The 27966-nt window shown below is 41.5% G+C and overlaps 1 protein-coding gene across 7 annotated transcripts in view; it reads right to left on the bottom strand.

Annotated features, from left to right (window-relative positions):
* The window catches only part of ZNF423 (zinc finger protein 423), a 319770-nt gene that overhangs the window by 231985 nt on the left and 59819 nt on the right, over positions 1 to 27966 (bottom strand). For 6 of the 7 annotated variants that reach the window (XR_004647973.1, XM_034788252.1, XM_034788251.1 and 3 more), the window contains exon 2: positions 12187 to 12246. The exons of the other annotated variant lie outside the window; for it this stretch is intronic. Coding sequence is in view for 5 of the 6 variants with exons in the window: in XM_034788252.1 (XP_034644143.1) it covers positions 12187 to 12246 (60 nt within the window). In the remaining variant the exon portion in view is untranslated. The remainder of the gene's footprint in view (positions 1 to 12186; positions 12247 to 27966) is intronic. 7 annotated transcript variants of the gene reach the window in all.

Consider the following 27966-nt stretch of genomic DNA (forward strand, 5'->3'; position numbering starts at 1 on the left):
GAGCTCCACTCAGTATGCAGTGGGATCAGTCTGGTCTACTGCAAGATGGGAGAGCCATTGGAGGCCATGGTGCCAGGGCCTGTGTAAAAGAATAGCTAGAACGTGATGCACTTCTGAATAGGCATAGTAGGAGTTTAGTACTAGGGGTACAGCTTTCATACTGCCTGTTTTGAAAGGAGGAAAGAGATATCGAGGGAAGGGGGTTGAGGAGAGTGAGGGAAGGGCTATTAAAGGAAGAAGGCAGCATTTCTTTTAAACTTCTAGGCACAATATAGGATAGTCAAGGGGTAGAGAAAAAGAAATAAGGGATGTGGGGCAGAGAGACACACCTTCCACCAGGAACAATGAAATTTAAAGTGCTTTGCAATCCCCATCAAAATGAATAAAATATCTTATAGAAAGCATGATTTGCCTGGTTATTTAGTCTTCTTTTGTCACAAAATCTACAGGAGGTTAGCAAATCCAGAGCACTGTAGAATCAGATAAATTAGAGATGAGAAAGACCTAGTAGATCATTTTATCCATCCCACTGCCAATGGGAGATTGTTCCTACAGTGTATTTTCAAATGCTTTGTCCAGTCCAGTCTGAAAATGACCTAAGTGACAGGAGATTATCCCACACTCTATTAGATCTCACTATTGGAAAATGTTTCCTGATATTCAGCCTAAGATTTCCTTTGCTTTATTTCATCCCATTACTGCTAGTTCTATCCCCTTGGGCCATTCTAAACATTAGATCTAATTTTGATCTAAAAACACAGAAAATTTTCATCTTAATTCATTCCTTTGCTTGGGCAGCAGGAAAGTGACAAAGCAGCATAAAAGGAAAAAACACAGAAACAAACTGCAGTCAGCATAAAGAAGATGAGAAGGCATTGCCTCTTGTCTACCTCTGGCAAATCCCTCTAGCACAGCGGTTCTCAAACTGTGGGTCCGGACTCCAAAGTGGGTTGTGACCCTATTTTAATGGCTGAGATTTGCTGGGGCCCGGGGCCAAAGCTGAAGCCTGAGCCCCACCGCCTGGGTCCGAAGCCAAAGCGGCAGGGCTCAGGTTACAGGCCTCCTGCCTGGGGCTGAAGCCCTCAGGCTTCTGCTTTGAGCCCCCTTTTCAGGGCGTTGGGGCTCGGGCTTTGGCCCTGCCACCCCAGGCAGCAGGGCTCAGCAGGCTCCCCCTGCTGGGGTCGTGTAGTTATTTTTGTTGTCAGAAGGGGGTCGCAGTGCAATGAAGTTCAATTGCAACGGCAACACCTGACCCAGAAGGAACAGAAACCCTGCTGGGGAGGGGATTTTGATAACACAAGGCCTTTGAGAGAAAGGAAATGAAAACGGAAAAAATACAGCAGATGAAAGCCCAGGATTTTGAGGTTTGGAAGACCCATCTCTGAAGGGACAAGGAATTGAAAAGGTATAGGTAAATAAGACATCCACTCCCAGCAGTTAAAACACAATTTTGAGAAATGGGATGCAAGTTTTGGTACGTATGTGCTGCAAACCGTACAGGGCACAAATTATTTCAATTCTGCATTGACAGCCATTGACAGACATTGTTCTGCAGAGCTAAGAAAACAATAGCTGGAGTCCATGAAGAATAAAACGCATGCATATGCCTCTACCTCTGTGTGACTGGAAATTCAGAATGAAGGCTGTCTACGGCCCTTTGTTGTCCGTTTATGCCAATTTTTACCAAAATATTCCCTGGGTTTACAAAAGCTTTAAAAAAAAAAAAAAGATTTTCACCCCAATTTTGGACCACTCAAATACATGGAAATACTTGATTATGTTAAGAAAATATAATACATTAGATAGACTAATTTATTATTCAGATAAACACACTTAAGTGTAAATGAGAGGCTGTTAAAGACAGACAATGTAGCGGAATATGCACATGTGCATATATGTACGTACTGTTGACGTACAGTTCATGAACTACACCAGAGCTTTCACTTTCAATACTCTTCCTTTCTCTATTTGTTGCTATTATCTGTTCTCCCATCCCCCCAATATTAACCCCTATATTTACCCGAACAGAAGTTAACTTTTTGTATCAATTTTCACCATTTTTTTTTTTTTTTTTTTTAATTTTTTGAAACAAACATTGATAAACTCCTGGGAAATTCTAAACATAAAAAACAAAAACGAAGGGCCCTGAGGATGTCACGGCACCCTTACCTTAGTGCCTTGATGACATGCACTGGGCCTACCTGGTTGGCAAATATGACTTTGAAAAAATACATTTGGAATGAGGAGAGAGGGAAAACTCAAAATGATAGTAGACCCATGCCCAAAAAAGTTTTCCCCCTAAATGTGGTGAAAGAATTCACTGCTAGGGTGACACCGTGTGCATAATGTTTCAGTTCAGATGGCAGGGTTTTTTTATAAGGAGAGATGCCTCCAACAATAGACTTGATAACGGGAACACCACCTTACTCTTAATCACAGTGGTTAATAACAGTAGCACACACTACTATAATAAATGGACTTCAGTTGAGTACAACCCAAAATACCTCATTGAGATACGGCAGATTTGATCTAGTCTCAGACATGGATAACACACTGTATTACTGTATATAACTTAGAAAGAATGTCAATTATCTCTGATAGTGCAGTGATATGCAATACAATGCAGTGCATTATAGTTCAATTTGTTGAGACCCAGAAGTCTACACTGCTGCAGATGTCAGCTATGCCAGTTGAGGGGAACTGTCCTTAACCACTGTCCTTAACCATGACAGTATTAAGAACGGACCATGTTTCTTTGGCTTTATTTAAGTAGCTTTGTGACTTTGCTTTCAAATAAAATTATTTTTAAAAAGGAGGGAAGGGTGATTCACCTTGATAACTGATTTTTAAATTATCTTTTATTTCCCTCCCTCTCTTCCCTAGGAAATTAGTTGCCCCCTAAATGCTATAGCTGTGATCGTCCCAATTAACATTTTTAATAATAAGTATTTTCCAGATAATGCCATAATTCTCAAACAGGTGATACTCACACAGGTGTGAGCATGTAATTTAAATACTGACACACATGCTGTGCACACATCAGATTGTTCATTCTTGTAGGAGATTCCCTTCCTAAACAAAATGAGAATACCTATAGCATCACACCACCAGAGACATCTGAGCAGATTTATAGGGCAACATCTGTTTCCATGACAGATGTGTGTGTCAAAGCAGCATTACACAGCGCACGGCAATGGCTTCTGAAGGAACTGCTTCTGGAAGAATTTAATTTTTTATAGTTCTCCTTTTCCTTAAAGTGATACGGCCACAGGATGTCAGTCAAACAGAACACAGAACGCATGGGATCTTCTGTCACTCCAGCTAACAACTTAGTTGTTCAAAGAAACATTCTGATTTCTGCGGAGCTTGTATAGCTATGAACTGACTTTCATTCATTAAGAAGTAATTTTTCTTATAGACAAAGGCAAAGTTTCCTCAGGGGCCCCTACAGATTGCAGTAAGATGGGAAGGGATTATGATATTTTTAATTGCCACTTTTTAGAATATAACTGGCCCCAAAAAATTTTATCTATCTATATTAGATGCTTATATGGCTCCCATTACTACAGTATCGGAGCACCTCAAAATGTTTCATGTATTTATCCTCACAATGCCCCTGTGCGGATGTACAGTCACAATTACCTTTTGGTTTTACAATAAATTAGATATATGTAAAATAAAAGATCAAGATAAAGCTTAAATTTTCCACAGTATAGCAATGAAAGGTGACTCAAAAGCATGTCCTCTTCCGAGAGGCTGCACAGTATTAGTATATTATACCTAAACTATAAAAGAAACCTCAGCAATAAAAAACAAAGTATCCAAAACAAAAAATTCTATTAGTCCTTTAGGGAATCAAGTATTAACCTCCTTATATAATTAAGGCTTGTCTATACAGAGACTTAGTCCATGGCAAGCCAAGATGTGAAAGTACAGAGCACTAACCGTCTGTGCACTAAGCTCCCATGCGGACGCTGTTTCAAACAGCAGTATGTCAAAGCCCACTATGGAGCTTTTAGCAAGCAACAGCAGCAGGGTCCGGGCAGCCAGTTAGCGTGCAGCAGACTAGAGTGCTGTAGAGCCACATCCCAATTTGCCACACACAAAGATCTGGTCTACACTACATAGTTAGGTGGATATAAGGCACCTAATTATGTCAGTGTGCACACTGCAGCCTTGTCCCGCTGATGTAAGTGCCCTACTACACCAACATATTAACTCCAGAACTAACTCTACAGTATTAGTGTTGGGTGGATGTGTGTCTCCTCCAGTGTTCCCTCTAAGGTGCGCACTTGCATGGCTGCACAGGAGCCCATCAAGGGCCGCACACCTGATGAGGAGAGCCATGCAGGCGCGCAACTCCTGGGCCCTAGAGAGGAGAGAGATGTAGGGTTAGGTGAGGTGAGGAATAGGGGGTGGGCGGGGAGCTTGGGGCGTGCAGGGCTGTGGCAGGGAGACGCCTCTCCCCCAGCCCCAGAGCTGCTGCGGCGGGGAGAGGCACCTCTCCTCCGGCCATGGGGCTGCTTCAGAAGGGAGTCCTCTCTCCCTGCCACAGTTCTGGGGCAGCCTGCACCCCAAACCCCTCATCCCAGGCCCCACCCAGAGCCCACACCCCCAACCGGAGCCCTCACCTACGCCACCCCCAGCACCCTAACCTTCTGTCCCAGCCCTGAGCCCCCTCCCACACTCCAAACCCCTCATCCCCGGCCCCACCCCAGAGGCCTCACCTCCAGCCGGAGCCCTCACCCCCCACACCTCAACCCTCTGCTCCAGTATTTTTCACTTATATAATCAAAGGCCTCCAAATCCAAGAAGAGGTTATCACAGGATTAGCGATGTTCCACACTCCATCAATAAAGTTCTTGAGTCTTCCATTTCTTGAAGAACACCTGCTGTGTCTGGATGGATCAGATTTTACAATCCCTCAGGCCAAAATTTTAGCCAGAATCTTATTCATCTTGATTCACTAACGAAATTGACATTTTTAATAGAGATGCCTTAGTTTGGCTGCAGTCCTGGAGAGGGGTGATTTCAGAGTTTCTGGAGGTTTTTAATGCTCACTCAAGTTACCTTAAAATTGTTCTGATATGGAGGGAACATATCCAGGAATTATTTTGCATTCTACCACTTAAAAGTTAAATAAGGCAATAGCTACTACCTAAAAACAAAACAAAATAAAAAACACTGTTTTCACGTCATGGGGTGAGCTGGCCTATTAAGGGTTTGGCGGCTCAACCTCATCTGTGCCAAGTTTAACCCACCTCCCCACATGGAAGGAATGAATACCCAGGCCATGTGATGGGGAGCATGAGACTAAGAATGGGGCTTACTCGTGGAATTTAAATTCAGTCCGAGGAGACACACCTGAGAAAGTAGATCTAGGAATGAGACCTAAGAACCACTGGACTAAGAACAGTCAGAAGAGGGCCAGTAAGGAGGCCTATGCTGAGTAACTCTCCAGAGCTGCTAGGTAAAAGATCTGAGAGAGAGACCTGCAGGGAACAGGAACTACTTGGAGGAAAGTCTAAGTAGAGCTCACACTAAGAACCCCGTGAGTGTGAGCTAGCCAGGCGGGCCGGGGGGAAGATAAGGGTTGCTTTGAACTTTAAATGAATAAATCAGACTCCCAAAAGGGAAAAGTTACTGAGAAAATACTTGCAATGTAATGTCTGATTAACTGGGGCAGTGTCAGGACCTAATGCCAGACTGGGTTAAGTCCTTGTTACACTTACAAAAAACAGTGCTTTCTTCTCTAATGCTCTTTTTGCAACAGAAATTTGAACGTATTGCCACAGCAGAGCATGTAAATGATATAATGCCATGTTAGCTTACTCTCCACTGGAAACTCAGGTAGTCCGAGGGCTGGGGGTGTGAAGAAACAAAGCAAAGTTTGGCAAATGAAAAAGGAAAAAACAAGTAGGTAAAGAAGCTTCTAAGATAGCAAGAAAAACAGAAAGTAAAATATCCCCCCTAAAAGGACCCGCCCATTTTAAACTGTTTTAAATGTTAGACCCAAGTAATGGAAAGACATTCCTCTTCTGCAACAGTTGAAGTTAGAGTTACAAATCAAAATACTTGGGAGGCACTGCACAAAGATACAGGAGGAAAAAAGAAGTGTATTTTGGGGTTAGTCTCTCAAAACAAAATCTGCTAATTTTACCTTTTTTTTTTCAAGCAGAAAAACTTTTTAAAAAGACAATTAAAAAAGGAAGTAGCATAGTGTACAAAACCAGCATGTGGGAAACCCTAGTTCTGGCACAGCACCAAATCCTTGTGTTGAGTGATGGCCAGCAGAACTATAGACACAGTACAAGAACAGAGGGAGCAGGGGGTCCAAAAAGCTTTCTTCTTCCATTATTATTACAGGTCAACTGGCTCTCCACGTGGAGCACTCTAACCACTACTATTGCAGTGTATGCCCTGACACAGTGACAGCTCTGTGAGAACTTCCTTTATAAACCACTTTCAGAGGTATATCATATAAAATATACCATATACATGCATACATACACACAGTTTATTTCAGAATTCATGTGCCTTCTTTATTCCTAGCCATGGGACTAGATGGTACAACAGCATCTGCCAAGGCCAATACAGCAGAGGAAGCAGCACAAACACATCCTCGGTGCTATCCTGTTCTCCTTTTTCATCTTCCCATTGCCACCTCTTCTGCAACTCCCTAACCAGTGACCACTGCAGCAGAATAGCCTGAAAACCTACAGGTTCTGAGCCACCAACATCTGAGAAGCTGATGGAGAAGAGTATCTCATCCGATGAAATAAGCAGTGTGATTTGAGAGGATTTGGGAAGGAAGACACAAGAGAGAGACAATAATTGATACACAAGATGAAAACAGTATAAAGCTTAATGTATTTGCTGAACTACAGCATCTACACAGGCCAACACCCAGTGAATACAGCAATGAGTGCTTTAGACATAAGGTGACCAGATGTCCCGATTTTGGGGTCTTTTTCTTATATAGGCGCCTATTACCCCCTACCCCTGTCCCAATTTTTCACATTTGCTGTCTGGTCACCCTATTTAGAAATTAATGTAATAACTGCCTAGCGCCATCCCTGCCAGTCACGCTACTTCATTTCAAGGGGTTTGTTCCAGCATGACTGGTTTATGACACAGTATTTTTAACATTTTGACTTTTTTATTGGCACTGATGGCACACTGTCCTAAAGCAAACAAATTCTGAAATGACACTTCTGTAAACATATCTATTACACACTGGTGAACACTGTATTATAATGACCCCCTACACACACCACCAATTTCCAAGTGTACTAGTTCAGACTGACATTCCATCCCTTATTTGTGCTACTGGAACATCATTTTGTGTTTCCCAACTTCTCAGTTTGTGTCACAACCCAAAGGTAATTGAACCCTACTTTTGTGTTTAAGTGTAGCAAAAAGGCGGTCTGGAGTTACATGTATCTCAGGAACTGACAAAAAGTGCAAGCCTTCTAGTTCACTGAGTTCCTGGGAAGAACACAGAATCTTACTCTGATTGCCCCAGACAATTTAGCTTGGCTCCCCCTAGGCCTCCCAGCCTAGCTAATGAGAAATTCCCCAGCAAACCCCATATAAAAATGCTTTTTATACCTCTTTAAAAATGCCTTAGATTCTCTATATATTTGGTAAGACTTTTTACTTCTTTAAAATGTCCCTTGTTGCTCCTCTAGATAATGCTCCAGTGATGTATTACCACCGTAATACAGGACTGCAAAGCAATGGGCTAGCCAGACAAATATTAAATCTTATTTTCCTCTTCGCTTAGAAGAAGCAGAAAACCCTTTGGCAAATCAGAGCTCTTGATGCGACTCTGTCCTCCCACTGGAAACCCTGCCCAACCTACCCTATATCTGAGATGCTTTCTGTGTTAGATGTGGGGGCAGCAGTGCAAGCTTGCAAGTGTGGCAGTCACAGTTAACAGACAGAAGCCGGGTGAATGAGCATTCTACCTCTCTTGTCCTCTGGGACATAACACAACTGTCTATTAAACAACAAAACATTACTGATCTGCTAACTAAGTCCCTAAGATTCAGAAAGAAAAAAAGAAAGAAAAAAAAGATTCTGTTCTTTTAAATTTAAGTTCAAAAGCAATTATACAAAATTGAAGAACCGGGAAACTTACATATACCCTTTGCTAGATCACAAACTAATACCAAGAGATTATTTTTCCATATCATCAGAGCAACCTCTCCCTCATAATTAGGCTAGGAAGGATTAGATTTTTATCAGTAAATAACAGTAAACATCGATTTCACAGTACACACACAAACTGACGAAGAATATTTCCATCTACAATAACTGAAATGTACAGAGAGATGAAGTAAGAAAAATGTGGCTTAAGAATTTGAGTTTGATTTAAGGATGTTTTATTTTGTATATTTTAAGATGTGAGCTTGACAATTTGTGTTTTAACAGTTATAAAGCTTTAATTTTTTGAATCTCAGTGTCTACTATCATTAAATAATTGTCAACACCCCCAATAATTTCCCACAACTATGAAAATTTTAATCCATAAAAATTGGGAAAAAATGCTTGAAGTCCATGATTTTGCATAATTGAAAATAAATAAATAAATGAAAATCTTAAAAGTGCTTAAAAATCAACACTGATATTATACACTGAAATCATAACAATATAAAAATATAACTCTTCTAAGCTTACTTATAATGTATTCTATTGATTCTCCAAATTAATACACACAGCTTAAATTATGATAGAAAACTGTCATTTACAGAACTAGTTCAAGTAACTAATAAGAAGGCTTGGACTTCTGTAAAACCTTTCAACTGGACAGATAACTGGGAGAAGAGCTTTTAATCGCCAGTCTAGGTAGAGGTTAAAATTTTACATGAAGAAAAGACAACCAACTGAACTAAAAAGACAAAATCCTTGCAGTAAATAATCAATGTGATTCATAAAAACGTGGCCACATGAATTCCATTGACAACGCGCACATTGATAAATCTCCACGTTGCATTAAATATCACCTGCAAATCAATGATTTGTAAGCATCCTCCATTGTTCAGAACCTCATTGAAACTTTGACACTGAAGCGCTATTTTTTGAAAAACTGAAGTAGCCACATTAACAAAGTTCTAGCATTTGTGGTACTTTGAAAGCTACAACACCTCAACCAGAGTTCTATTTCCATCCTTCCAAAATACTTCTAATTTACAAATTACAATAATCAGGAGAGCCAGTCCAGCAAATACTGAAGTCAACAATCACATGCTTTCAAACCTACTGAGCTAGCTCTTCCAGTTGTGGAAAGTTCACTGGCTCTGCATTTCCTGCCTTGCAGAGATGATAATGGCACAGGACTGGAGCTTGTAAACTCTGCAGCTCTCAGCTGAACAAGGGCTCTGCTTCAGCACAGTTTAAATACTGTGTACAACTAGAGCTTCAGTCACACCTCAGGGGACATATTCAGCATTGGCATGACAGAGAGATTTTGTTAACTGCGGTTCAGATGACTGATTATACTCTACAATAAAATATTTGGGGAAATTAATTTTTTGGAAGACCCGAAAAAATTCTAGTTGACTAGCTACTGCTTTGAAAATGCCTCTTCAACCCTAGGATTTCAATAAAATTAACCGTAATTTTTTTTTTTACAAATTAAGATTTATTTTTAAAAATCCATTTTCTATGCAAATCTAAGCAAGAGAGGCTGGGTTGTTTCTGCTCAGGCAACAACATACATTCTCAACTCCTTTAGTGTTGTATGGGGAGGCCATCATTAAAAACAGAACTTAGTTTAAGGCTTGCAATGTAAGTGTCCTGCTATGCAACTAAATAAGGCCAGGTCTGCACTAAAAAGGCGTCAGTACGAGTATACCCTCCTAGTGCAAACGCAGCTTATACCAGCAAAAAAGTGCTGTTTTAGCTTATACTGGTTCGGAGAGCAAAGTAAGCTATATCAGCAAAGGCATTTTTAGGCCAGTATAATGGTCTAATTGAGCTTTTGCTGGTACAGAAATTCTGTAAAAAAAAGTCACACATCTAACCAACATTGCTGTAGTAGCTAAATTTACTACTATAGATGTGGCCTGAGAAGCTTCATTAGTTCAGGGAAAGACAGAGTTTGTGCACACAAGCCAGAAGGTAATTCCTCAGAAGTCACAGTAGATCTGTTTGCATCCACACACAGATGTGCAAAACACCAGAGAAGAAGAGTGAGGAATATGTTAATTTAAAACATCTAGCAAATGGTTCACCCTTAACAAGTCCAGTTTCTGGTGTTTTCAAGGGGAAAAGGTATATTGTTGATTTGGGCTGGGGAAGGTAGGGGCATGAAATGAGAAGCTGAAGCATGTTTTTCCCCCTTTATTGAAGTTCTACATCACACTACTAGAGTTAATGCAAACAGGAAGATCATAAAAGAACATAATGAAAGTCTTGCACACTGGGACTAAGGGACTGGTTTCAGTTACTGAATATAGCTTTGGAGGCACACCACACAACAGTGAGTAACTCCACAGTATTACACCACTATATATTATGGCTTCTTAATGTATTTTCCGTATAGCTCTTCAGCCTTATTCCAGTCTGCAGCCTCATGCCTCATGTTTTGTACCCTATCCAATATAAAGGTTTATAAGATTAAAATTCACCTCTACAAAGTGTGTCAACATGCATTTCCTTAAATTAGATGTAAAGTAGATCACACACACAATACACAATTGTAATACATCATTCCAAGGGTCTAGAGTTAGAATTACTCGTATTTTCAACTAGTAACAGGATACCCTGTTGCCCATTATCTCAGCTCTGTGAGAAAATGGGAGCAGAAGCAGCTAATTTGTGAAAACTCTTTCACACGCTCTTCTTATAGCTCCAATATATTCACTAACCTCACCCAGAAAACCCAAATGCACTCCATCCTAGTGATGTGTACAGATATATTTTTTGTACCTCAGCCTTGTGTTATATTTAATATAATTCAGGATTTTTGATAGATAACATTGGTTACTCCACTCCACTGCTGTTTGAGACTAAGGTCAAGCAAGAAAGACTGAGAGTGCTCTTTTCATGCACTGTTAGCTCCAGGCACAAAGGGGCCTTCTGCATCACAGTCAGGGGTTTTCAGCAGCAGGAATATTTGCTATCAAAGAACAGTGAAAATACAAATCGTTCAAAGCAGCCATAGTGGAGAAGATGCTGTACCCAGAACAACATACACTATGTTTTATACAAAATGGAATGCCACAAGTACTGTGGCAAAGACAAATTTGTCTTAAAGACCAGTCAGATACTGACTATGGTGAGAATAATCCCTTGTGAACTTGTTTCCCAGTGAGTCTTATAATATCCACACTGAATGGGGATTTATTACCATTGTTTATTTTCATATTTCTGTTTAGCATCTATTTAGATTGTGAATTCTTGTGGTCTACCACTGCTATAATACCATGATATGTTTCTATATTAAGACAGTATTGAAGTAGAGTTAATGTTAACCATTTTATCACCTTAAAATCAAAAGGAATTATATACAAATTTGTGTTCTGAGAATTCCATAGATATTACACAGACAAAATATGTACTCCAAATCAAATTAGCATTACGTACATCAGACTGGGTAAATAACTTGCCACCAACCACACACCTAGACTAATCTGACATCCTAACTTGCTTAATCTACTTTAGTTTCTGATCCCCTTTTTATTCAAATGTTAAATGTAATATAGGTTAACAGGTTCTGGACACATGTCAGGTTTACACAGACACTGGTAAATATATTAGATCTTTCCAAACTTATGTTCACCTAGTCTAAGAGTGCTTTGTAATTTCTTCCAAGAAGAGCAATACACACATTCCAATTGAGATTGAAGTTTAAAATTCCTATTAGAATAGTTTTTATGTAATTAGACTGGAATGAATGTGCAACAGTGCCATTGCAGAAAACTTCAAAGCAGTTATACTGGAGAAATCACAACCCATTTCTATGTGCCCACAAGAAGAAAGAATGACTCCCTTGAGGATAAGAGTATATTAGTCTCTGTATGTAATAGATTTTATTGACCATATGGAACTGATATAAAAATTGTGTTGCAGTGGGTAGTCTTGGATTTGAGACAGGAATGTGACACAAAATACAGTTTCTGTAAAATGCCTGGCTGCTTTCTGGCAGCCTTTGCAATCAGAAAAACCTAGAACATTTACCTGATTGAGTCACTGATGAGTCCCAGTTCAAAGCAAAATCTGAAGATTCACCCTCTTCGACTGAAAGAGAACAAAATACAGTTTGTGATTTCTAAACAAAATGGGAAGCACGAAATAATTAAAGTCCCATATACTATTAAAGTGTTACAACAGATTTCTGCACCAGTGAAGAAAAGATTATTGTCCATAAAATAATTTTAGGGTGATAATTTAGTAAAGTTTCTGTCCAAACATTTTCAACTTGGCTACTAAATCTGTGCCTGAATATTTTTTTCCCCCATGTACAATTAACCAAATTTGCACATGCAAATGTGAGTGAGGTTTAACTACCACAATGTATTGTGGATGTGCAGATTTAGGGGGTTGGTGCACACAAAAACTGCAAAATTGAGGTTGCAAAGAGACTGTTTTGAAAATGTCACTCTAACGTATCATACCAAAGATATGTTCTATGAAAACAATATTGACTGATGTAATTAAACAATATGAAGAACTACAAAATTTATGATGTTTTAAAAAGTTTGATATCCAAAACATTATACGTTAGGTACAGACACATTTTGTAATATTGCAGTCACATAGGCACTTTTTCTTTGAATATTTATATTGTAACTTAAGGCCTGATCATGTGAAGACAATGGGGGTAAGATGCTCAGTACCTTGCAGAATCAAACACTCATGTAGCACTTGGGAAAGAAGTAAACACAACATTTTATCTTTAGCTGTTCAAATTTTGTTTAGCCAACCTTGTGCCCCTTAGAAACAGCCAAGAGACCAGCTGCCAACTAGGAGCCCAATTCTACTCCCACTTCAGTCAATAGCAGTTTTACTATTGTCAAACTGTGTGCATTTGAAAGTCAGAGGTGCAGAGATTGTTAACATATAAACATATACAACAGTGTTCTTATTTCTCCCTCAAAAATATAGTTTGGATATTGGACCTTTATCCTCTGACATACACCATTTTACTGTACACTCAACACTACTACCTCTCCCCCCCTTATCCACACTTGACTTCATCTAAAAAATGGACTTCTACAGGATCCTGCAGCTGAAGTCAATGTACCACTCTAAATTCACATTACATAGCTCCCACTGACCACACTGGTGGTTGTATGCCCAGACCTTAGAACTAGGTTTATGGCCCTTAGATTCAATTTTTATTACCTGGAAGCCTCATTTTTTTTCCAGCGGGCTCTAATATCTTTGATGCAGTTCTAGCAAGTTGATGTGGGTGGTTTTAAAAAGAAATTGGGAATAGAAAAGATAACTAAATGGGTAATATAAAAAAAATATTTTGATGCACTGTAATCTTATGTGCAGATCTCACCACAAATGTACATTCCATAGAAGGCTACAACTACAGTAGTGCTGTTATATAATTTTATTACTTCAACATAACTGACCACTTCAGTTGATGCTGATGAGCCTTTAAAATTAGCTGTAGTCTTTTAAACAAACCTACATGAACACAAAAGCACATTTCACAAAATATTATATTTGGAATGATGGAAAACAAAGCATAAAATGTGAAAATCAATAAAACTCCCATTTATTTTGACACAAGTAGGATTGGGCCAAACATTTGCTCTAGTAAAAGGTTCACCCACCATTTTGTATCTCTTAGAGCACCATCTTGTTTCATTTTTGTGACACGTACTAAAATGCAAAAGGAAAATTCTGGACATAATGAGGCTAAATATTGCTGCAGCTCTTACAAAAGGTATGTTTCAACAATAAAATTACATGTACTTTGGGAGAAGATATTTTCCCCCCAACATGTCAATTAAGCTAACTTTATATTGCATGTCTTATTCAAAAAGGATAAGCAGAATGTTTTTATTTTATTATGGAAATTAAAAAAAAAATCACTTTTCTAATGGATAAGAGAATAAAACTTACTAAATCTGCTAAAAAATATGGCAAGGCCTTAACTTCAATAACAGTTAAATAAGATATATATGGAACCACTGTTGGTCATCTGTAATTTTAACAACGGACTAACTCACATTTTGGCTAAACACAAGAGACTTGAGCTGTAGGTCACTTGATTTCAACAGTACAACAACACTTTTAGGAATCCCTTAAATGAGGCCAAAGGTTAAATGCTTAAAAGGTTAAATGAATGCCTCTACTGGCATTAATTTGTTTTGCTCTACTGAGTGGATGAGGGAGGGAGAACACTACATTTTTATATTTAAATGAAGATGACAACACTTAAATTCAATAAATATTATTGTTATGATTTCAGGTTCTTCCCCACACACTCATGCAAACATATCACCTCATCTAACATTTTCATGTAGCAAGGGAGTCGATTGCCTCACTAGTTTAGACATAAATGCATTTTAGCTGTTGTTGCTCATCCCACTAATTTTTTGCTCTCTTTTTTCATTTTCTTTCTTTTTCTTCTACTTCTCTCTCTTTTTTTTTATTTTAATAAACACACTATCTTTACAGGATCAAGGATGAGAAAAAGTAATAGCAGCCCCCCTCTAAGAGCTATTGTTACGTCTGACTACTGTGCAACTGAACAGGTTTTCTTTATCCAGCAGAACAGGACTTCAAATTGGTCTCTTCAACAATAAGGTAACTGGCAGGGGCGATAGGAAAAAAAGAAGCCAGATCACTTCACACTGTTTGAGATGGGTGCTTGCTGTGGAAGCAGGAGCACATAAGGTAGCAAGTGGTACAAAAAGGCTGGCATGGTTAGTCTTGTACTTCCCTGAAATGAGATTCTTACTATAGAAATTATTATTATTCTACAGCACCATAACAATGCATGGGGCCTAAGGGACAATTAGAAAGATAGACTAATCTTTTTGGACAAGGGACCTCAGAGAGGCCTGCAAACACTCAGGTTACTCATGTGCCCAACTGTTTGCAAGACCAGACCCTAAATTAGACATCAGGCACCAAGGGATGTCAAACGAAGGACAAGAATCTATGATATAAAGAAAGCATTTAACATAAAAATATTCAGTCTGCACACCAATATGATTAACAAGCCATAGCTATTTAACTATCTGTTCCATTCATTTCCTGTCCTATGCACTTTGGCAGGTTGGGAGGGAAGGATGGCCCCATGATTACAGTGCAGAAGTAGGGGTCAAAAAATCTGGGTTAATTTTCCAGCTCTGTTACAGACTTCTAGTGTAACCTTAAGTTACCTAACCAGTATATACCACTCTATTGAAAGGGGATAATACCTCACAGAGGTGTTGTGAGGCTTTTCTCATTTGCATTTCTAAATCATTTGGACATAAATTGTTATATAAGCACATGCATTTGAAGTGTGCGGGGGGAGGGAGGTATATCTGCTGAGACAGTAAATATCCAAGCATTAAAAAAGTTGACAGGACAGCATTACCTTAAACTAAAAACTTTAATACTTGACTATTAAGGGCTAAATTCTGCCCTCTGGTGCATGAGTCCTCTGTTGATTTCATTTGGAAGGACAGGATGCATATGTTAGAAGTTCCCTGTGTTGGTTAAGGAAGGGCTGTGTAGAGACTTTGTCCAAACTGGAGGTGAAGTCCCAGCGCATCCAGAGAGTAGAATAAAGGTTGAATATTTTGTTTACAGGCTCAGCAGATCCTCCTGAGGAGCGAACAGCAGGTCAGACTGGGGTTTGACTGCTGAGGTTACATAGGCATCTCCAATTCTCACCACTGAGAGCAGTGAGTCAGAAAAACCTTGTTCATAATTTTAGTTAGGGAGATGTTTACTTTAGTTTGCTTTCCCTGTCTGTCCTTACATGTTATCTCTTTTATTATTTTCTGACATGATTTGAAGCTTGGTTCAATTTCCCTTTTCTATTTTGTATATTTGTTTATAGCAGTAGTGTTAGACTTGGTAAATAAATTACACTTTTTTATCTCTGTTTCCCCCTATCTTGTGGAGACTGGTTTATTTAAAACAATAATAGTAATAGGTGCAGCACAAGGGAACAGAATCTAACGGGACCACTTTCAAGATATGATAGTAATAATATACGGATCTATGGAGACCATTCTTAATCAAAAAAAGGTAAATGCTAAAAAGAACATTACATTGGTGGCACTGAAAACCTATTTATTGTGTAAATCTTCTACCAGAAAGATCCACCCAACTGTGTCATGCAGCTGGCTGATTGGTTTAAAGATTAAGGGTTGTCACAAATGGTAAATGAATTATGCCAAAAATATAATGCCTAAAACCGGTCTGGTTGCTAAATAGGCTCGTGCCATGTCCAAATTGATAGTAGCCCTTATGAAGTCCAGAGACTATGTTGGGTCTAGGATCAATTTCGACGCTGACTCTGAGTGGCAAAAGAAGGCTGAGCAACATGGAGGTTGATACATAGGCTTCTTGCCTGGACAGCACAGTTAGAGGACAATTGTTGAGACAAGGAAACACGAGGACACAATAACATCTGACATAAGCTGCTACCATGGTGAAGACCTGGGGAGCAACGGCTATTCCAAAGATGAGCACTCTGTACTGGAAATAGCAGGTGTCCACTGTGAATCTGAGGAAATGTCGGTGGGCTCCATGGATATCCATGTGAAAATAAGCAACCTTCATACTGAGAGCCATAAACCACATGCCTTTCTCTGTCGACAGGATAATCGCTGCCAGCATGACCATACAAAACTTGAGCTTGTGAAAGAAGCGATTAAGGTGCCAAAGATCGAGGATTGGTCTCCATCTGCTGTTTTCTTGGGTATCAGTAAGTAAGCTGAGTAGAACCCTGTTCTATTGCTTCATCCAGAGATAAGGAGGGAAATCTAGCTGGTTGTGGAGGCACTGTCAGGACCAGACTAAGGGATTCTTCCTCTACTATAGGATCCGAACACCTGCTGGAAGGATCCCTTAAGGGGAGGCAGGTGAAGATTTCCTTGCGGACTGGGCTGGTTCCAAGGGGGGGAGGTATAGGGACAAGATTCCCCAGTATGGCCAATAGGCTGGATCCCGGGGAGGTTGTGGTGTCCCCACGGCATAGGGTACCAATGGCTCAGAGATGGTTGAGGTGGTAGATGCTGCCATGAACATGGCAGTCTCCGTGAAGGTGCATAGTGGTGATCAGACGTGGTCGGTTCTTCTCCCGGTTCTGATTCATCGGAGAAGGAAAAGATTGACTCATGTTCCAAAGGCAGTACCATTAGAGACAGTGGAAGGGCATAAATTATCGGAGCAGATGGTGAGGGATCCCGTACCTCAGGCATATCCTGTGGTAGAGAAATTATGTCTCTAGAAGAGGAGGAGCCTGATAGATAGATGACTCCGGGTTTGGCACGGCAAACACATCCTGGGACTCGGCTCTGGTTCCAGATCTCCCTGCTGTAAGAGGCACCCTCTCCTTCTGGGTATCAGTGCTGACGCCGTGAACTTTCCTGCAACAGGACGATCCCACATATTTTGGGATGCCGGTGATAACAATACCAATGGACCAGTGCTCAGAACCACTAGATTCCATTGCTTGTGTGACTTCTTCTCATGTCTCTGGGACTTAGCACGTGATCTGTCGCCATATCTCGAACTCGTGGAAGGAATGTTCACTTTCTTCGATTTTGAGGAAGACTTAGTCCCATGCTTATAGGTATGCTTCCCTACCTCATGACTAGGCCCCGCTATGGGGTCTGTGAGAGAGGTTCTTACAGCACCGGATTTGGACATGGTAGTGGGAGACACGCTCCTCACTGATTCAGTCCAATGTATGTGGGGGTTCCCTGGCCTGGGTCCAAGTGAGGTCTCTAGGCAAGCTCCATAAGGTGCTTCCAGAGGCAGAAAGCCTGGCCTTCTCGGATGCAGCTGGGGAAAGATCGGCAAATACTGCACCTGGACACACAGGAGCTTCTCCCAAGCAGAACAGACAGTGTTGATGTTCGTCGCTGACCAAGAAGGAACGCAGGCAAGAGGCGCAGAGTTTGAAGCCCGGAGTCTGGGGCATAGTTCAATACCCGCATGCCAGTACAGGGGAGGAGGGAGGGATCGGTGAAGAAAACAAACAAACAAAAAAAACCCAAATCTATCTAGACCAAGTACTAAAACTACAATAAACTGGTAAAACTAGTCTAAAAACTGGCAAACTATGTACACTGTCTTATTTCAAAGTGCGTCAGTGACGAGGACACTGAAAGTTCCGACCCAGACCACCCGGCAGAGAGAAGGAACTGCGGATGCAGACGGTCTGCCCCGCCCTTTCTTTGACGAAAGCACAAGGCGAGCCAGGGCTCAAGCAAGGAGCAACAGACACCACTTTCAAATTCTCTGACTCTGGGCACATAGCACCCATGCATAACCCTCGCTGGAATACAATAGGGACCCTCACTCAAAGAAGAATAAATGTTTTCTGAGAAACAAGGGACAAAATCATAATTAACCAAAATCAAGGATTAGACCCTTCCATAGGTGCTATTTAATCACTTCGGTGATGTTGTGCAGCAACAGCAGGACACAGATACTGCTAAACCACTGAGACAGAGGTGATGACTTTGTGATTTCCTGGGGGGTGCTTGACTCCTGCTCCACCCCAGGCCCAACCCCCATTCCACCCCTTCCCCCAGCTCCCACCTCGCCTCTTTCTGCCCCCGCTCCAGCCCCGGAGCACCCACAGAGTCAGCGCCTATGCCCTGAGACTGATAGAAAGACGCATAAGTACGTGAAACATTCTCCTTCGGAAGTACAGCATGGAAGTATTAAAGGAAAGAGAGGTGAAGTTTAAGGATGCAAGCCAAGATTTTAAAAAGCAGCTAGTGATTTTACCTCAACTTGAGACACCTTAAAGGGGCCTGTTTTCTTGAGAGCAATGCTCAGCACTTCATAAAAAAACAGTGCCCTTTAAGGTGTTTCACACTGAACTGAAACATTTTAGAATCTTGGCTATGTCTACATTTAAATTCCAATCATTCTTGTCAGTTACACACACCCTCCTTTCCACCACTTTTCTCCAAACTATGAAAGGTGTTTGTGCATTCAGTTATGTTTGTAGCAAGAAACAAGGGCTATGTAAAAAGTTCATACTATATCTGCTGTCTCTGAATCATTGTTTTGAAATGTCTTAAAAATAATTTGTCACTCCTATTAGTAATGCAGAGCCAATATCGCTAGAGAACAGAATCCTGGATTGTATTCTGCTTCATGCAGCAACAAAAGTGTCAGTCAAGTTCAAAGTACAGTATATTATTGGTGATTATGTCAATTTTCAGATCTCAGGTTGAGTTCATAGTCAATTTAAAAAAAGGAGTTAGAAGTAGTTTCAAAGTTCTCTGAGTTCTTTTATCAGTTTTGTGGCCTTACCCTTATTTTTATTTATTGTTAAAAAGTTTCTCTCTCCCCTATTGCTGTGTGAATGAGCTACATAAACCAGTGTAGATAAATTGACTGATTGACTGTACATATGAAAAAGGGAAACAAACTGTGTACCCAAACTGTCATCCAGTGCACGAAGTAAACAAACTGGAAACAAAGACAGAGAGGCACAACTCTTTTAATCTAATGCTTCAATTACAGTAATCTTGGTGCTACTAGTAACTATGGTCATAAAGAACTTTCACAGTTTCTAAACTGAAAGTATCTTTTTAATGAAGTTTGTCTGGGAAGCAAATCTGAAGTTGAAACCCTCTAGAAAAAAAATGTCTTAGAATGAGTTTCCATGCCAAGAGCTTTGAAAATGTCCTTGGGCTAGCACATACAGAAAATCTTCTTGTGATAGACTCAAAGGGGCCAGGTTCTCCAGTTCAAGGCCACTCTGTGCTGGGCAAGTGAAGAATTCCCTATGTGCAGAGGGAATCTCTGCTGGCATAGAGATGCCAGAAGTGCATAGCACCTCCATACACCAGTTGCCATCTCATGCTGACATAAAAAAGAAGAGGGAGCAGGTCAGGGATGGACTTGCTGAAGAAATGGTGGGGGTGTGGCAGAGGTTGATTCTACTGTTATAACCCAGTTCTCCACTAGCATAAGGGACCTTACGCCAGCAATGCCAGCAGCATTAGAACAAGATGCCTTTCTGCTCTAATTTATGAGAGGAGGAGGTAGGCCTGAATCAGGGAGTCACAACCAGATCCCTCTGGCCACCACTCTTCACTACAACCAAGCACAGCTTAGATGCAGTAGGGAACTGTGAGCAGATACTCCATTCATTAAACAGTATTACACAAATCCAAATGTTTACATTTTGCCAGCTTATCTTAGATGTTCTCAGAGGATATTTATTTAATTGCTAGGTCACTGGTGCTGGAGACTAAAAGGTTTTGGTCCTCTGTGCTCAAAGAAACTTCAGAAAGAATTCAGCATCCATTCCCCCGTGAATCTGAAGATCTATTTATGGGTGTGCCATTACCTGAACTCCATTCATAGCCACAGTGCTTAACACTTGATCACTCCCAGGAAAGAAGTTAACCTTATCAAACCAAAGCACTTCTGAGCCAAATGTTGATTTCTAGATGCAATCAAACCTTACAAATGAGCAACAGCCTCTTAACAGCTCAGACTGTATGTGCATACTTCTTATCCTATTACATAGTCTTCAAGGGGTGAAGGGAACTATTGACATGATAGGATTGTACTAATATTTGCCCTAGAATAAAAATGCTACCATGTTCTATCCTAAAAGTCAAAAACAATAGCATAATATTTTTGGCCCCAATCTGGAAAAGCACTTAAGCACATGTTTAACTTTCAGTGCCCTGTCTAAATAGGGAATCAGGTTACTTTTCTGAATCAGAGACATGTTTTGGACCGTTACTGTAGAGTACTCTCACCATTTTGTTACATCAGGGTAACCTAGGGTTACCAGATGTCCCGATTTTATAGGGACAGTCCCGATTTTGGGGTCTTTTTCTTATATAGGCTCCTATTAATCCCCACTCCCTGTCCCAATTTTTCACACTTGCTGTCTGGTCACCCCAGGGTAACCTCTCTGAAGAGGATGATGAAATGGTCTGAGTGCAGAAAATGCCATGTTGGGTTTTAGTTGGTTGGTTGTTGGATTATGTTATTCTAAATAGGATGGGTTTATTTCTCACATAAACTACTACAAGTTGTATCAATATTGTCTGTATATTACCCTGCAGTGTGTGCATCCAAACTCTCATATTTCCCTCTGGATAAGTTTTGTAATAAGACCCTTTATTATTAATCAAATCATACAATAAATACGTATTTTCCCAGACCTAGACATAGATACTTTTAAAGTAGAGCTCAGTGATTGCCACTTCCCTGAAACATCAGTTCTCATATACCTTTTACACTTGTTTATGGCCTTCCAGCCTCAGATACGTATCCTTTCAATGCCTTTATCTTTCATATCGTCTCCCATCTATCCACAATCCCTCTCTCAAAGTTTTCCTTCCTGCCTTTAAAAAGGGATCATATGAAATTACAACCACACAGAGGCCTTGTCTACACTACACAGTTTTGTCAACGCAAGTTACGCCAACAATCAAAAATCTATATAATTACATCGCTTGTGCATGCTCACACAATGTTGCTTCTATTCACCAGAGAGCATCCACAGTTGGTGCTCTAGCACGGACAGAGAGAGCAGTGCACTGTGGGTAACTATGCTCACAGTGATCCTGGGAGACCCAGCATACCCCTTACTCCCATGGCTCATGAAGCCTTACACAGGAAACCTGAACAGCAGCAAGGAGTGCTTCAACATAGGCTGAGCAGGTGCAGAACGACCGTAGAATGTGCCTTTGGCAGATTAAAGGCTCACTGACACTGCCTTTATGGCAGGTTAGACATAAAAGAGGAAAATATTCCCATGGTCATAGCAGCCTGCTGTGCGCTCCATAATATTTGTGAGGCTAAGGGTGAAAAGTTTCTCCCACTGTGGAGCGCAGAGGCAGATCGCCTGGCAGCTGATTTTGAGCAGCCAGATACCAGGGCTATTACAGGAGCACAACGGGGGCTACTTAAATCATGAAGGCTTTGAGGCACCATTTTGACAATGAGCTCCAGTAATGTGTCTTTCTATACAGCACTCTGCCTTGCTTTGTTAACTTGCTGCCTTGCATGAAAATTTTGATGATTCCCGACCATGGTTTGTATTCGGCATATGATCAAATTGCCACTGTGTATTAATTCCAGCAGCAACCACCATGTGTAGGAGACAAATAACGATTGGTTATCTTTCAGAGAGTATGTTTTTATTAAATTAACAACACAGACAATAGGCTTGGTGGGAAGGGAGATAACAACGAAGGGAGGTGTAGGTTTTTATGGCTGTGTGTAAGTCCGAAGGGGTGACGTGAACAAGGTACCAAGATGGGCCGGGAAGTTACAATGAATGTGGGAGGAGTTTGAGGAGAGTATGGAAAGCAGTTCTGTATCAGCTACGGGGTGGGAGGGTGGTGCGCACACATGAATTCAGCCTGCAGCGTGATTAAGGACATCAACGTCTCCGTTTGTTCCTCTACCACTTTTATCATCCGCTCCTGGCTCTCCTTTCTGTCCTGCCTATCTATTTTATAATTTTCTTTTAAAGTCTCTCTCCATGCCCTGCGTTCTCTTTTTTCAGCCTCGGAGGATTGGAGCACCTCTCGAAACATGGCCTCCTTACTCCTCCTTGGTCACTTCCTTATCTGGCGGAGGCGGTCCGCCGGTGTGTACGGGGGTTCCCCTGAAGGTCACATCTGCAGAAGCACAACAAACAATAAACAGAAGCATGATGCTTAGTGCATACATCAAATCATTATAGTAAAATGCATCTTTTTTAAAAACACTAATCAGTTTCTCACTCTCCCTTGGCAAGCATGCAGCTCAGCGAATGCCCTAAACATGAAGAGTTTGCCCCAGGGACGGGGGAGGGGTGGGGAAAGAGGCTCAAGATGGGGCAAAGAATCTCATGGTTTTTTAAGGGGATCACTGCAGGTGACTAGGGAAAATATTGTAAATTCTGCCACCATTTTCCACAGGCGGGGGTGATTAAAGCCGATATCTCATTCCTGAGGGTAATCAAGGATGCATGGGTGCATCTATCCTGCATGCATGCAGCATCAGACCAAGTCTCTATCCCAATTGCCGCAGGAAAGTTTCCTACAATGGGGGAAGGAACAAAGCAGCTTTGCCAAGGAACCTCGGCAGAGGATTGGTGAGTACCTCCCGGAAAGTTTCCTAGAGATCTCTCTGGAGGATTCTGTGAAATCTTGGTGCACATTAACAGTGTTCTGCCGCACTGCTTAGCTGCGCAAGGAAAGGTGAAGCACACGCAAACACAGCTAGTCTGGTACATTTCTATCCTTCCTCAATTCTAGAATATACAAAGCAAAGGACAGCTCTACCTCATATAACCGAGCAACATCTACTCAGAAAGATCACTTACCAAGGCTCTCCTCTCCTGCATGATGCTCGCCAGAGACAGACTCTGGGACTGGCTAGACCTCTCCAGAGTGGAAAGGAGGTCTTGACTCACCGCACCACCAGACAACCCTGCCGTGTGCTCCACATCATCCTCCAACTCAACCTCCTTGTCCACAACTTCATCCTTGGGGTTGAGTCTGCTGTCCCTGTCTCTAGCCCTGCTGACATATCCACCAGGCTCTTGGCGGTGGAGGTGGGGTCCTGCGGAGGATGGCGTCCAGCTCCTTATAGAAGTGGTAGGTCTTCAGCACAACACCAAAGCGACGGTTTGACTTCCTTGTCTTCTGTTACGCTTGCCTCAGCTCCTTTATCTTTGCACAGCACTGCTGCATGTCCTGTTCATAACCGTAATCCAACATGCCATGAGAAATCGGACTGCAGGTATCGAAGTTCCTGCAGCTGGAGTGGAGCTGGATCTGCACAGCCTCTTCTCCCCACAGCACCAGCAGAGCCAACAACTCAGGTGTGCTCCAAGTGGGAAGCGTTTGGTGTGTGGAGCCGCCGTGGTCAGCTGGGAAGATGTGATGTGAGCTCTCCATGCCAAGCAAACAGAAAGTGGAATTTCAAAAATTCCTGGGCGTTTAAAGAAGGAAGGTTAGGAGCCTGTGTACTTGGGTGCAGTGCAGCAGATTTCAAACGGATGACCAGAGCAGTCAGGATGGCCATTGTGGGGAGGCCATTTACAGCAACATGATCAAGGGCAGTGTCTACACTGACACTTTGTCGCTATAACTTTGCCACAAAAGCTGTATGTCTCTCGTCGAGGAGAGTTTTATTGGCAAAAGGAGCAGTGTAGTGTGCATATCTCCACTCTTTTGTCGACGAAAGCTGACTTTTGCCAACAAAACTCTGTAGTGTAGACAAGGCCAAAGACATTCAACCCAGCAGCATTCATCCTCCAACAGCCTGACAGAGCAGCCTCAGGATACAATACCTTACGTTGGTCATGATCCCGTCAGGTGGTGAGCACCATCAATTTCCATTTGAGTCAAAGAGAGATGAAGATTTTCAGGATTTTGCAGGATCAGGGCCATAAGGAAACAGTTTCAAACTAGACTTGCAGGAGCACAAGGCAGATTAAAAATCTTTAAAGTTTAGCTACATGACCCAAGTGTAAAAGGATGCGGTATTGTCTCTCTGGCATATGTCTACAGGGAGGGGGGGGGGGGGGAGGGGAAAGGATGTGTGTCCCCAACAAATTAAAACAGCAGTGAAGACAAAGCTTTTAACTTGGGTTAGCAGCTTGATTTCAACCCCAGGCTCCCCTATAGGCTTTAGCTCCAGCTACTAACTCAAGTTAAAACCTGAGTTGCCATGTCTTCCCTGCTATTTTAACCTGAGTTAGCTGACCAAGGTTTGCGACCCTAAATCAGCGGTGCCCAAACTTTTCCTCTCGTGCCCCCGCTTACCAGTAAGGGAATGCATCCGCACCCCCCTCTCCCTCTGCGGGCCGGGTGTGGAGTTGCAGCCAGGCCAGGGGCTGCAGCCCAGGAGCGGAGCCACAGCCAGAGGTGAGTTGTGGCCGGGAACGGGGGCCAGGTTGTGGCTGAGAGCAGAGGCAGCTGTGACCTGGGGGCTGGCCCAGGCCCCACCATGCCCCCGCCCCAGACATTCCTCCATGCCCCCCTGGAGGGGCACACCCCACAGTTTGGGGACCACTGACCTAAATTAAGAACACCTTTTTGCAATGTAGACATATCCTGAAGTCTGCAGAGAGCCTGAAACAGTAGCTCTGATAGGTGTAAACAAGCCCATTCATCTTAATGGGTTAACTCAGAAACCTAAGGATGACAATATAAAGGGCAACATTATTAATTATTTCACTGATGATCACTTTAACAGAAAGCTCCAGCTAACATGCTAATCTTGAGCTGCCTCCAGTGTCTCCTCAAGGTTCCAAAAGCTTATCTGCCCCCTATCCAGCTGCCAGAATATCTATCATCCCGCCTGACAACTTCTATGATGCAGTTCTGTGATGTTAATACCAAAAAGTGACAAAAATATTGAAAGAGGAAAAGGTGGGGACAGCATAAAATACACTGAATTTGTTTTGTTTTTTTTATTAAATTAAACTGCTAGAGAGTTCCATTCTGCTGCACTGGAGTGCTGCAGAATTCAGGGACCTTACCACAAAAACTAGCTTCCGCATACGGTGGAGCACATAGGGGCTTGACTATATTTGCTGTCATCTCAGTGTACAGTTCTTTCAAAGGTGCATGGAAGAAAATTCAAATGTGAATGATGAAGTTTTGTGGGGATTTAGCAATTTAATGAGAAATACACATATAAGAATCATTATAAATTCATCTGGTTATTCAGCAAGATCACCTGGTCTTTTGTCTATAGGGAAAGACAAGTAAACTCATCTATTGATTCAACAGGTACATTTAAGAGAAGTAGAAAAGACTCCAAGGGCTGGTCCACACTAACCCCCCAGTTCGAACTAAGATATGCAACTTCAGCTACGTGAATAACGTAGCTGAAGTCGAAGTACCTTAGTTCGAACTACAAAGTACTTACCGTGGGTCCACATGCGGCAGGCAGGCTCCCCCGTCGACTCCACGTACTCCTCTCGCGGAGCAGGAGTACGGGCGTCGACGGTGAGCACTTCTGGGATCGATTTATCGTGTCTAGACAAGACGCGATAAATCGATCCCAGAAGATCGATTGCTTACCGCCGAACCCGGAGGTAAGTATAGACGTACTCCAAGTTAGACAATCAGGGATGCTTTGCACCAGTAATTTGAGTCAGTTCATCCACACTGAAACAACTACTGTACCACACTACTGCTATGTCCAACTGCAAGTTTCAGCTTACTAGACATTTTGCTTGTTTGCACTGACTTTTCCCATCTAGTACAAGTCATAAATTGTCTTCTTTCAGTGTTAGCTGGACGCTGGCATTTTGAAACAAAATCACATCTAGCTGGTTGACAGTATAGTCCTTGCTCAAGTCCCAGCATACATGATCCTATGCAGAACTTTTGAAAAGCTACAAGTTCTCCTCTGAGTTTTTTCTAAACACAATTACTTTCAGCTTTCTGAGTGGATCAGCAGAGTAGCATTCTTGTTCTCCTCACCTCCATACAGGATTCAGTGAGTGGTGGCCTTTGGCCAGGATTTTTTTCTATCCTAAATAGGACCATTATATATTTGTCCTTTCATGGGCCAGCAGGCCAGAGAATAAGACAAGAGGGTTTACTGACACGGCTTATTTAGATAGTTCAGAGCCTAAATTCACATTAGTTCTCTAGCTGCTTTTTTCCAAAGTCAGTAACAGGGCTTGGCAGAGTGTGTGGTTTTTGCTGGCAAAGTCAGCCTTTCTGTGGGATACCCAGACTGCTACGCTCTTTAGGTCAATGAAAAAAAGGAAGAAAGAACGAAAAAAAAATGTAGACTGAATTCTAAAGAAAAACAAGGAAAACACAGAGAAACAGAGAAAGAAGTGAAGACAATTAAGGAGGAAAAGACAAACAACAAAATAAGGTAGCACTAGCAGGTTTATGCAAAGAAGATCTAATTATGGGTGACTAAATCCTCCAAGACATTAATATTCCAGCGTAATGTGCCTAGTTTCCTCCTTTCCAGACATGGCAGGGAGGAAATGAGAATCACTTAGACACACTGTTTAATGAGCAAATGATGGACGATCACCAAACACAGCCTGCCTGATAAGTATCCATTAGCTTAAACTTCTACTGTAAATCTGCACACAGCTAACGGGCCATGGTCTTAAAATACTCCAATGAAACTTAATGTAACCACGTTAAGATAAAAGGGACGTTCCAAAGAAAAATCTCACATCTAAAACAGGAGAAAGGCTATGGGCCATTTGTAAAGGCTAATCATACCCCATGACACAGACTCCACGCCTGAATCACAAGCCATAGCACATTTATTCCCAGTGCTCATATTTAGTCTTTGTATTTCTAATTCACAATCTCCACTGGAGAGGCACATTTCCCATCAAAATCCACTATGTATAAATATACATTATAATAAAATGCATTCAATATTTCTGTTTGCTCTCAGAATCAACATTTAATACAGAGAGTGCAATTAAATACCACAGTGCTTAAAACTGGACCTATGTATGTACAAACTCCATATTTGTGGAGGGAGCCTTTTCATAGGATTTTTAAAAATCTGACCATAATGGAAAAAATACTTTTGGATTGGAAAATTAACCCTATGGATTAGGGATTTTTTAAATAAGATACTCGGGGTTTCACCTGACAATTCCAGGTCCTTAGTTCTGGTGATGGAACAGGCCAGGGTGCATCAGTGCCTATTTCCTCATATTGTTTCATTTAGGGTCTGACACAACAAGGCAGACTGGACAAGGAGCCTTATATTTCAGAGTGGCACGAAACAGCAGAGGACCCTGGGCCAAACAAGGAAACTCCTTTTCCAAGTGCCAACGAGGAG

The sequence above is a fragment of the Trachemys scripta genome, chromosome 13, assembly GCF_013100865.1.
Source record: "Trachemys scripta elegans isolate TJP31775 chromosome 13, CAS_Tse_1.0, whole genome shotgun sequence".
NCBI classification, from domain to species: Eukaryota; Metazoa; Chordata; order Testudines; family Emydidae; genus Trachemys; species Trachemys scripta.